Source organism: Bos indicus, chromosome 4 (genome assembly GCF_029378745.1).
Source record: "Bos indicus isolate NIAB-ARS_2022 breed Sahiwal x Tharparkar chromosome 4, NIAB-ARS_B.indTharparkar_mat_pri_1.0, whole genome shotgun sequence".
NCBI classification, from domain to species: Eukaryota; Metazoa; Chordata; class Mammalia; order Artiodactyla; family Bovidae; genus Bos; species Bos indicus.
The window spans coordinates 56,894,702-56,907,203 of record NC_091763.1 but is presented as its reverse complement, the minus strand read 5'-3'; the positions used below and the strand labels follow the sequence as shown (position 1 = coordinate 56,907,203).

The 12,502-nt window shown below is 40.3% G+C and overlaps 1 protein-coding gene across 3 annotated transcripts in view; it reads right to left on the bottom strand.

The window, feature by feature from the left end:
• DOCK4 (dedicator of cytokinesis 4) overlaps nucleotides 1–12,502 on the bottom strand; it is a 477,852-nt gene that overhangs the window by 34,372 nt on the left and 430,978 nt on the right. For all 3 annotated transcript variants that reach the window (XM_070787253.1, XM_070787255.1, XM_070787254.1), the window contains 3 exons: nucleotides 11,088–11,192; nucleotides 2,243–2,384; nucleotides 480–646 (listed from right to left, as the gene is read on the bottom strand). In XM_070787253.1, the coding sequence (XP_070643354.1) occupies nucleotides 480–646; nucleotides 2,243–2,384; nucleotides 11,088–11,192 (414 nt within the window). The remainder of the gene's footprint in view (nucleotides 1–479; nucleotides 647–2,242; nucleotides 2,385–11,087; nucleotides 11,193–12,502) is intronic.

Sequence of the window (12,502 nt, the reverse complement as noted above, 5' to 3'; positions counted from 1 at the left end):
GTCTGAGTTACACATCATTCTATCGAGAAAAAGCAGCAGAAGATAGCACGGTCTCTCTCACTGGGCCAGGAGCCTCCCCAGTGGTTCTATCTCAGAATCACCTGTTCCTTCAGTATCCTTTACTCATGCCAGTCTCCCGTATCTGAGAATAAATACCTGAGGTTCCCACAGTTGGTTCAACATGAATGAATGGAGGACTGAGCTGAACCCTGAGATCTCAAAAACTGGACAGAGGACCACTGCCATTAGAGTCATCATAAACTTCAGGGCCTCCTCTGTGACCCAATGAGTCAGAATTCCCAGGCCAAGAAATCTGCTTGGTTAGAAAACAACTCATGTCACCCTGATAAGTGGTAGAGTTTAAGAATAATTAGACCACCTTTTGGTTTTATCACCTGTGTCTTGAGTAAATACTTAACAAGCATCTTGATATAAAAAGCTATTTGAGGAAACCATGTATCATAAGAATTGCTCAGTACCTTGAATTCATTCTCTTTATCTTTTGTGCCTTTGTGAAACGGTCTGTCGTAGCGGAATTTCCAGATGTGATTCACTTTATAAAAACTTTTGATGTTGTCTGGAACACCTTCTCTCTGAAGGACCTCCTGGCTTTCTGGGATGGGAGTCACGGCGTATATCTGCAAATCTAGAATTCAAGAGTCAAGGAGGGAACCTGATTTGGCAGACTCCCTGGGGCATGTGGCTTGACCTGAGCTATGGCAGAAAGAAAGGGATGGTGAACAAGCAAGTGTTTCTACTGGGGTAAAGTCAAAACTGCCAAGAAGGTACCAAGAACTCAGTTCATAGCAAATCACTTCTCAAACTACAAGCCTTAAAATAGCTTCACATAGGTCATTTTGACAAAGTACCAGTTTGAAATTTCTATTTCCTATGAATTCATTTATCATAGATTTTTTTGGGGAGTGGGGGTAGGTTTGAATGGCTTGGATCCTAGGTACTAAGGATTGTATTAATTTTAACCCTTGTTTATGAGGCTTTTATCTTTTATCTTTAGTGCATGTATGGTCCTTTTAAAATGTGTTTGTAAAATAATGTATAAATACCTATACAATCAAAGACAGCAACTGGTACTGATAGTAACTCATATGTTCCTTGTCTCTAGCCTTCGCACATTTGAGGTATCCACTCTCCCAAACCTTGTATTGCATAAGCAGAGTGTTTAGTTATAGTTGGTATTTTTGAAAACTACATTAAAGAGGTATTATATTTACTTATAAATTTACCATCTTTTCTTCTCATTCAAAGAAAGATAGCAAAATCTTTTCCCTTAAGTAATTGCTTGCTTCTGGTACATTTAAGTTTCTACTTTGGAATAGTATCCGTAATTTTCAGGCGGGGATTTCTGATCTTCTTTAAGATTGTCAATTTCAGGAAGAAAGAACAATTCATAAAGGAGTCCTGGAGTGAAGTTTCTTTGTCTCTAATGCCTGTGTAATTTCAGTTGAGTTGTTTATGTTTGCACAATGGGAGTGTCGATTACACGACAATTGTTAAATGCTATCCGGAATGCCATGGTTAAGAGTCCCTGAAAGATATAGGGCTACCTCTTCCTCTTCCCTTTCATCCAGAATAAAAATATCAAGGGAAAAGTGGGTAAGTGATATATGCCAGTAAACATAATGCTATCATTTCCTTGAACTGAAGTAGTTTCTACAGGGTGTGTGTGTGCGTGTGCGCACATGGGCATACTCAGTTGCATCTGACTCTTTGAGACCCCATGGACTGTAACCCAATAGGCTCCTCGGTCCATGGAATTCCCTGGGCAAGAATACTTGAGTGGGTTGCCATTTCTTTCTCCAGGGGATCTTCCCGATTCAGGGATTGAACCCACATCTCATGCAGTGGCAGGTGGATTCTTTACCATTGAGCCACCTGGGAAGCCCATTTCTACAGGGGATGCCAGAGGAAAATTATTCTAGGGGAAATCCTTAAAAAGGAGCTTTTAAAGCAGGGTTGAGATATAGAAAAGCTGCAACTAAAAGGAAAAAAATAATTCTCTTAACAGAATCCTTAAGGGGTTTCTTTTCAACTGACATTATGAGAATATCTAGCATAATTCTGTTTGGAAGGAGCGAAGCTAAAATTAAGATGATGAGAAAGAAGGAGAATGAGAACAGGGCTACTGACAAGGGGCCAGTGCCTGAAGCACCTGCACAGAAACACTCTGCAGCCAAAGGCCAGCAGGACCTAGTCAGAATCTGGTCTTTCTAGGTGTGGATACACTGAGCTTCTGCCTGGAAGATGGTCTCGTCGGGTTGGTTGGCATGCTGCATGGCGATGGCGTGGGGGAACTCGTTCAGCATTCTCTGCTGGAAGGCCTCCAGTCTTTCGTAGTCATGCCCTCGACACACAAACTCTTTATTCTGGAGGTAAAATCAGAAAAAGAAACATTAGGACTGTGTAATTGAGTGCAATCACTACAGAGAGAAGCCAAAATATGCAACACTGGCAGTAACTAAGCATAGGCCCAACATCAATAGAATATAACCAAAAAAACCCACACTGGAACAGTCTAGAGAATTTGTACGAATATTAAGAATACAGGGCAAAGGTCAGAAGCATCATTCTCTATTGCTTCTAGTAAGTTACACAGCATGCCTCACTCTTCCAGGTTCACCTGCATGAGGTGCAAAGGAGTGTCTGATTCTCAGAGCACCAAAGTACAAAACAAAGCAACCGTGTTCCCTCCAAATGTTAGTGAACACATGTTACAGAGTATTTTAAAAACTGTATAACGAAGTTAAGTGGGCAAATTCTCAATTTGGAAGAAAGCGAAGTAAGCACAATCCCTAAAAATACATTTTATGCATCCTTTCTATAAAGGTCACAGAGATCGGTCTTAACCCTTTCACACCTAGATCCTTCCATGGAGAGGAAGGCCAAGCCGCCTGCATGCCAGCTCTCAGCAGGGCTGCTGCTGCAAGCATCCCTGCCACCCCTGACTCTGCTCAGCGTCCTGTAGCCAGGACCTCTGTTAACTGACTAAAGCCAACATTGGGGACTTTTAAGGCCTTGCTAAATGTTGGACAAATTTTTGTCTGTTTCTGGTTTGTTTTTACAATACATGTAAATATTCTGTTAGTTAGGACTCTCTCATTCAGGTAAAAACGGTGAAGGTTATCCTTGATGGAGGCCACAGAGCTGGCAGAATGGGGACCTTCTCAACAAGTACCTTCACGATCTGGTTATCGATATGGAACAACTGTTCCTGACAGTTTAAAGTGAAAGTATTAGTCACTCAGTCATGTCCTACTCTATGTGACCCCATGGACTGTAGCCCGCCAGCCTCCTGTATTCTCACCTGGAATTCTTTAGGTGAGACTACAGAAATGGGTAGCCATTCCCTTCCCAGGGGGTATTCCTGGCCCAGGGATCGAACCCAAATCCAGTGCAGGTGGATTCTTGACTGTCATGAGCCACCAGGGAAGTTTAATGATAGTCTAATGATAATGAAATTATAATTGTTAAGCACAGCCAGCACATACCTTATTTAACCCAAAGACACTTGAGAGGGTGTCCCCCACCACCATTTTGTAGCTGGGAACTGAGGATCAAGGTCATTACATACATTGTCCACATGTATGAGATTTAAGCTCAGGTCTGAGTCCAAGGCCTTAGCTCCCACTGTTCTGAACATGGCCTGGTACGTAGAAAAACTCCTAAGAGCTACAGAGACCAAGAAAGATTGCGGGATAAGATGCCCTGAGGATCTTTAAGGAGTAAAGTGCTTCGTGGTCTGGGGAGTTAAGGCCCAATGATCTCAGCAGTTCTCAGCTCTGGGAGGTTTCTGTGATTGCACCAAATGCAGTGAGGAAGCACTCTGGGCCAGAGTGAGGAAGTTAGAAACCACTCTGGGAAAGGGGCTCAGGGTTGCAGCTGAGAAAAAGCAGCTGCAGGCAGAGGAACCAAGCAGCAGAACTGAGCTCTGAGAACCTGCCACAATGCCTCACAAGTCACTCAATAAACCAATAAACCCCTGAGAAACACAAGCTAAGACAGACTCCTTAGGAATCAGGATTGCCCTCCCCACAAACAATCCTATATTTAAAATTTCTTGATTGAAGTCATACCTTCTGATGCTTTGTTATTTATTTTGCTCAAAATATATTCAACAAGGACCTACTGTATAGCAAAGGGAACTCTACTCACTACTCTGTAATAACCTATATGGGAAGAAAATCTAAAAAAGAATAGATACATGTATCAGTTCAGTTCAGTTGCTCAGTCATGTCCGACTCTTTGCGACCCCATGGACTGCAGCACGCCAGGCCTCCCTGTCCATCACCAACTCCCGGAGTTTACTCAAACTCATGTCCATTGAGTCAGTGATGCCATCCAACATCTCATCCTCTGTCGTCTCCTTCTCCTCCCGCCTTCAATCTTACCCATTTCAGGGTCTTTTCAAAACAGTCAGCTCTTTACATCAGGTGGCCAAAGTATTAGAGTTTTAGCTTCAACATCAGTCCTTCCAATGAACACCCAGGACTGATCTCCTTTAGGATGGACTGGTTGGATCTCCTTGCAGTCCAAGAGACTCTCAAGAGTCTTCTCCAACACCACAGTTCAAAAGCATCAATTCTTTGGTGCTTAGCTTTCTTTATAGTCCAACTCGGAGAAAGACTGGCCAAAGAGGCCTTGTGATTGCCAGCCTCATCCATACATGACTACTGGAAAACCATAGCTTTGACTAGACAGATTGTTGGCAAAGTAAAGTCTCTGCTTTTTAATATGCTGTCTAGGTTAGCCATAGCTTTTCTTCCAAGGAGCAAGCATCTTTTAATTTCATGGCTGCAATCACCATCTGCAGTGATTTTGGAGCTCCCCAAAATAAAGTCTGTCACTGTTTCCATTGTTTCCCCATCTATTTGCCATGAAGTGATGGGACCAGATGCCATGATCTTTGTTTTCTGAATGCTGAGTTTTAAGTCAACTTTTTGATTCCCTTGTTTCACTTTCATCAAGAGGTTCTTTAGTTCTTTGCTTTCTGCCATAAGGGTGGTGTCATCGGCATATCTGAGGTTATTGATATTTCTCCCAGCAATCTTGATTCCTAGTTGTGCTTCCTCCAGCCCAGCATTTCTCATGATGTACTCTGCATAGAAGTTAAATAAGCAGGGTGACAATATACAGCCTTGATGTACGCCTTTTCCTATTTGGAACCAGTCTGTTTTTCCATGTCTAGTTCTAACTGTTGCTTCCTGACCTGCATGCAGATTTCTCAAGAGGCAGGTCAGGTTGTCTGGTATTCCTATCTCTTTCAGAATTTTCCACAGTTTGTTGTGATCCACACAGTCAAAGGCTTTGGCATAGTCAATAAAGCAGAAGTAGATGTTTTTCTGCCATTTATGGGGTCACCCAGAGTCGGACATGACTGAAGTGACTTAGCAGCAGATGTTTTTCTGGAACTCTTGTGCTTTTTTGATGATCCAGCAGATGTTGGCAATTTGATCTCTGCTTCCTCTGCCTTTTCTAAATCCAGCTTGAACATCTGGATGTTCATGGTTCACATACTGTTGAAGCCTGGCTTGGAGAATTTTGAACATTACTTTACTAGCATGTGAAATGAGTGCAATTGTGCGGTAGTTTGAGCATTCTTTGGCATTGCCTTTCTTTGGGATTGGAATGAAAACTGACCTTTTCCAGTCCTGTGGCCACCACTGAGTTTTCCAAATTTGCTGGCATATTGAGTGCAACACTTTCACAGCATCATCTTTCAGGATTTGAAACAGCTCAACTGGAATTCCATCACCTCCACTAGTTTTGTTTGTAGTGATGCTTCTTAATGCCCACTTGACTTTGCATTCCAGGATGTCTGGCTATAGGTGAGTGATCACATCATTGTGATTATCTGGCTTGTGTAGATCTTTTTTGCATAGTTCTTCTGTGTATTCTTGCCACCTCTTCTTAATATCTTCTGTTTCAGTTAGGCCCATACCATTTCTTTCTTTTATTTAGCCCATCTTTGCATGAAATATTCCCTTGGTATCTCTAATTTTCTTGAAGAGATCTCTGCTGCTGCTGCTGCTAAGTCACTTCAGTCGTGTCTGACTCTGTGCGACCCCATAGACGGGCAGCCCACTAGGCTCTGCCGTCCCTGGGATTCTCCAGGCAAGAACACTGGAGTGGGTTGCCATTTCCTTCTCTAATGCAGGAAATAAAAGGTAAAAGTGAAATCACTCAGTCGTGTCCGACTCTTAGCGACCCCATGGACTACAGCCTACCAGGCTCCTCTGTCCATGGGATTTTCCAGGCAAGAGTACTGGAGTTGTGTAAAGAGATCTCTAGTCTTTCACATTCCATTGTTTTCCTCTATTTCTTTGCACTGATCACTGAGGAAGGCTTTCTTCTCTCTCCTTGCTATTCTTTGAAACTCTGCATTCAAATGGGTATATCTTTCCTTTTCTCCTTTGCCTTTCACTTCTCTTCTTTTCTCAGCTATTTGTAAGGCCTCCTCAGACAACCATCTTGCCTTTTTGCATTTCTTTTTCTTGGGGATGGTCTTGATCACTGCCTCCTGTACAATGTCACGAACCTCTGTCCATAGTTCTTCAAGCACTCTGTCTATCAGATCTAATCCCTTGAATCTATTTCTCACTTCCATTGTATAACCATAAGGGATTTGATTTAGGTCATACCTGAATGGTCTAGTGGTTTTTCCTTACTTTCTTCAATTTAAGTCTGAATTTGGCAATAAGGAGTTCATGATCTGAGCCACAGATACATGTATACATGTAACTGAGTTGCTTTGTTGTATACCTGAAACTAACACAACATTGTAAATCAACTATACTCAATATAAAATAAAAAAATTTAAATATAAATTTCCTTGATAAAATAATACATATCTTCTTGCATATTACTGAAGTCCCCAAATAAGTATCTGAAAACTGAAACAGTTCTAAAGCAATGCTCATATGTCACAACAGTTTGTAAAATTAGGGGAATGCCTCTAAGTGTAAGGTCATTCAAAGGTAGTAAGAAATAATTTTGGAATAAACACAAATTTGGGGACTAATATTTGAGTTATGGAGAAATAAAAAGGAGATAAGCTTTCTTTCCATCAATTATTTTTTAAAACCATAGTTTTGAGATATAGTTCACAAGCCATAAAATTTACCCTTCTATAGTATGCAATTCAGTTGTTTTTGGTATATTCACAGAGTTGTGCAACTATCAGCATTATATAATTTCAGATTATTTTCATTACTGCAAAAAGAAATTTGTACCCATTAGCAGTCACTCCCCAGCTCTCCCTCCCCTTGGCACCTGGCTAATCTACTTTCGGTTTCCATGGATTTACCTATTCTGGACATTTCATATAAATGGAATTACATAACATGTGGCTGTTTGTAACTGGCTTCTTTCACTTAACATAATATTATCAAGCTTCACTCATTTTGTAGCCTTATCAGTACTTCATTCCCTTCTTATTGCTGAATATTCTATTGTATAGCTATGCCATGTTTTGTGTATCCATTCATCAGTAGATGGGCATTTGGACTTTTAGGCAATTGTGCATAATGCTGCTGTGCATACTCATGTACATGTCTTTGTGTAGCTCTGGATGCTGGGAAAGATTGAGGTCAAGAGGAGAAGGGGGCAACAGACAATGAGATGGTTGTATGACATCACTGACTCAACAGACATGGGTTTGAACAAACTTCAGGAGTTGGTGAAGGACAGGGAAGCATAGCATGCTGCAGTCCATGGGGTCACAAACAGTTGGACAGGACTTAGTGACTGAACAACAATTTGTTAATAGTTAATTTTTAAAATTGTCTTTCTTTAAAAAGGAAATATATACCTATGGGATAAAAAATTCCCAAATAGTATAAGCATAGAATAAAAAGTAAATATCTTTCCCATTCTTGACCTCAATCATCCTCCTCAGACAAATCACTATTCAAAGATATTTTATGCATTTAAACACTGTCGATAAAGAACTCATTTTCCATAAGGGTAAAAAAAGCTACCTCAATAACACAAACATATCAATTTATTTGAGCTTTATGCTTGGGGCTGGTGAACTGGGACGACCCAGAGGGATGGTATGGGGAGGGAGGAGGGAGGAGGTTAATTTTAAAATTATAAAAAAAAATAAAAAATAAAAAAAAATAAAAAATAAAAAATAAAATAAAAATTCTCTGGAAATTGATCACACAGTGAAAGGAAATTTTTAAAGTTGATATTTGTTTTTAAATCAAAGAACAGACTAGATAGAACCTGATCTCTTAAAAAGTCTAGTCCTGTGATTCCAAAGGGTGCAGTGCCATTTAGAAACCAATAGAGGGTGACGCTTCTCTTTCATTTAGAAGGAAATGCCATTTCTTTCTAGAAAAGCTGTTTTCAAAAGATGATATATTTATTGGTCTATTCCAATTGATAGATTAACAAAATTCATTTTATTAGCTGATACATCTCCTAATTTGCCAAATTTCCTTTAAAAATATGGCTCCTAAACTACTTCTGACTTTTAAAAATCTTTACACTTTTAATTACCACTAATCACACATACGTGATAGAGTTCTAGGGTACTTTATAATACACTTGTTAGCTGAATTCAGAATTTGATCAGGGCTACAATACAACTTTTATGGGCTGCTTTCTCTATTAAAAATATTAAAAATCATACTGTATGACTCATTTGGTATAAAGACAAATAATATCAATAATAACATAATGTACAATATACACAATTAAATAACAATCTAGTGTAGAGTATACACTATGGGATTCCCTGATGGCTCAACAGATAAAGAATCTGTCTGCAATGCAGGAGATGCAGGTTCAATCCCTGGGTTGAGAAGATCTCCTGCAGGAGGAAATGGCAACCTACTCCAGTATTCTTGTCTGAAAAATTCCATGGACAGAGGAGACTGGCAGGCTACAGTCCATGGGGTCGCAAACAATCGGGCATGACAGTGTGCACTCACACCCATAATATACACTATAATATGTATTTTAACATTTTAAAATATGTTAACATATGTTAAAATATGTTTAACATATGTTAAAATATGTATTTTAACCTGAAAGTTCACTGTTTTCTTCTGATTTTTAAAAGAAAACAGTTTTATGAACCATCTAAGAATATTATGGTCCCTAAGCACTGTATCTACTGTGCATAATGGATCAGGTGCCCACTCCATTCTGTTTTATGGAATAAAACAGAATCATTGCATTATTTTGAGCCAAGAGAGGAAGGGGTGGTCTGCAGCATGAGAATCATGTCTGGGCCCTACTGTGGGGTCTCCAGCTCTCTGCGCTGCTCACAGCTCCAGAATGTCCCTCCTTCCCCTCAGAACTTGGACCCAGACCCTGCACTCTGCAGGAGGTGGCTGATGACAGCCCAGGACCAGTGTGTCCACTTTCAAGACACAGTCTTTCAAATTCAGCAAGTGTTCTGAATTTGCCACTAGTTTTGATTTGGAATCAAGCTTTCCTCTGTCTGCAGGCAGGTTCATCTGCAGAGCCGACAATGTATGTGGATTCTCCTTAACCCAGCAAAGAGATTTTATACCTAGGTCTGTAGTACCCAAATTCATGGTTATTTCAATCAGTTAGATGACTGATTTGTTATTTGAGCATTTGTTTCATGCGACACTAAGTGAATCTTTGCCTATGGTGTTTAGGTATTTTATACATACATACATACACACATACACACACATATATCTTCATTCTGAAAGGCAGATACATTAACGATTATTAAAGAAGCAATGAAGTCAAATGTTTCTCCTCTCTGTCCTCCTTCAAGTACCCCCTTCCTGTATCTATTCATAGGTAGCAACAGCTGCTACTGCTGCTAAATCACTTCAGTCCTATCTGACTCTGTGTGGACGGCAGCCCACCAGGCTCCCCCGTCCCTGGGATTCTCCAGGCAAGAACACTGGAGTGGGTTGCCATTTCCTTCTCCAATGCATGAAAGTGAAAAGTGAAAGTGAAGTCGCTCAGTCGTGTCCAACCCTCAGCAATCCCATGGACTGCAGCCTTCTAGGCTCCTCTGTCCATGGGATTTTCCAGGCAAGAGTACTGGAGTGGGGTGCCATTGCCTTCTCCGACCAACAGCTAAAGGAAGATATTTAAGATTGAAAGTTTGTAATGAATTCACTCAATGTTACAAATTATTCCTGTCACTCCTCTTTAGTTGCTGGAAAAGGTGCATTCTCGTCCTTATCAATGCTTTTGAAAGTGAAAGTGAAGTCGCTCAGTGTGTCCAACTCTTTGCGACCCCATGGACTGTAGCCTCCCAGGCTCCTCTGTCCATGGGATTTTCCAGGCAATAGTCCTGGAACGGACTGCCATTTCCTTCTCCAGGGGTCTTCCCAACCCAGGGATCGAACCCAGGTCTCCCGCATTGTAGGCAGACGCTTTACCGTCTGAGCCAGCATACTGGCGGAGCTTTTAGGCGAGTATAAATGAGATGTTACAAACTGAAATGTTACGTAAGTTATTTCAGCACATAAGAGACTTGGCCAAATGAGAACAATGGTAAGAATGGAGTCAAATATTTTATTATCTGGTAGGTACCTTTCTCGAAAATTTCCCTTTGTAGAAATAGTTTCTACTAGCAATAAGTTGAATCTCTTTGCTGGGTGGCATTTATCTTTTCAAAGTCAGGTAGGACAAACAATGGTCCTCTGGAGCCTGGAGGCAGAGTTTCCACAAGATGTGAAACTGTCGTGTTTTCTGCGGTCTGCAACTCCCAGGCCCTATAGCGCCCGCCATTTTTCTCTGAGACTCACTCTATGGAAATTGCAGGCTGAACAGAAGTAATGCTACCAATTATACAAGGGAAACAACTGTAATTGTCAAAGATTGCTCCTCAAATATAATAAGCTTTGAAATGTAGGAAGAAAAAATTCAACTGATTGTTTGAAAACTTGGGAAATTATTCAAAACAAGGCATTCTATATGAGTATGATGTTTGCAAACTAAAGTTAAAAGAGAATCTCATGATGTTATTACCTGCCTTAAAAGGAAAATATGTCATTCGTATCTTAGTTTGCTTGATTGGGGTATCTATATTGGAAGCATGAAAGCAAATCAAGTAGTATATTACTTACTCTTAAGAAAAATGGAAACTTTTTCCCATAAAATCCAACTCGGAAGAACTCTGGTTCAAGACGTTGCTGGTCCATAATTTTGTCATACAAAGAGGCCTCCATCATCTAGCAAAGAACAGGGGGCATTTTAATCATGTTATCTCATCTTTTAGCTCCACCACTTTATAGAAGAGGATATTTCTTCTATAAAAAAAGAGAACGTCGCTTTAGTTCCTTTTGCAGAAAAGACATTTGACTCCTTTTCTATGCTTTAAGGCAGAGATCAGCAAACTTACTCTGTAAATGGCCAGACAATAAATATTTCAGACCTTACAAGTCACCTAATCCCTGTCATAACTACTCAATTCTTTGAGGTCCATAGGCTTCAGTTTCCTGACCTCTGCTTTAAAGGATCGAGTATATTACTACATGTTCTCACCAGAGGAAATGATTTCTATGCACATAGTCTATCAAAATATTTTCTTCATAATAAAAATTAACATGAACTCTTAGAGGCAAAATCTTTCTGGAGAATTCTTGTACTCACCTGAGCATTCAGTTCTCCTAGGTCATGGTAATTCAGGACATCTGGAAGATGTAACCTTGTACAGGTTGAACGGGGATAAACCAACAAACCAAACGGGGCCCATAGTGCAAGTGTTGTGGGGGCTGAAGGCTGTTAAGTGTGTCTTTGATGAGGTTGGAAGCATGAAGTACATAAAGATTATGGTTTCCCATTCATGGTATTATCATCCCCAGGGTTTCCAGAGAAAGACTAATATTGCAATTGAAAATATCTCCCCTTTCTCCACCCCCAGTAACAGCACCCAAAAGAGCACTTGGCATGAAGTGCAAAGCTTTGAGTTTATAAAAATCTTAGTGACTATGGCACCCAAGGGCCCTCACAGGTAAACACTGTAACCTCGCTTCTGTTCCAGGGACAGGATGCAAAGAGTAGCACAGGGACATTTTTATATGAAACTGCAGTGCCTGCCAAAGCCAGCGTGATGGGTTGAAGTTAAAACAAGGCTTTTTCTCCTTGGTTTTCCTGTTAGGAGAAATATCGATGAACTCCTGACATGAAATAGTACACCCAAAGTACAGGGCTGGCTCCTGCTAGAGGAAGAAGTTATTTGTGGTATAAGGGATACTGGGTTGTTAAAGGTTTATGAGTATTATCTCTTATATTACTACCTTGGAATGAAAAGGCAATATCATAATTTTTAAAAATATATATGTATGTGCATGTGTATATATAATCTGATGATCCTGTTTTAGAAGCCCTGAAGAGCTTAAATGTAACAAGATGATACAAAATGTTTGACCTAACAAGAATAAGGACATGGAGTACCAGAGGGACTTGCTTGAACCTTCAAGAAGAAAAGGTATTGAATTGGCGAAAGTTCATTTGGGTTTTTGTATGATGCTTCACAAAA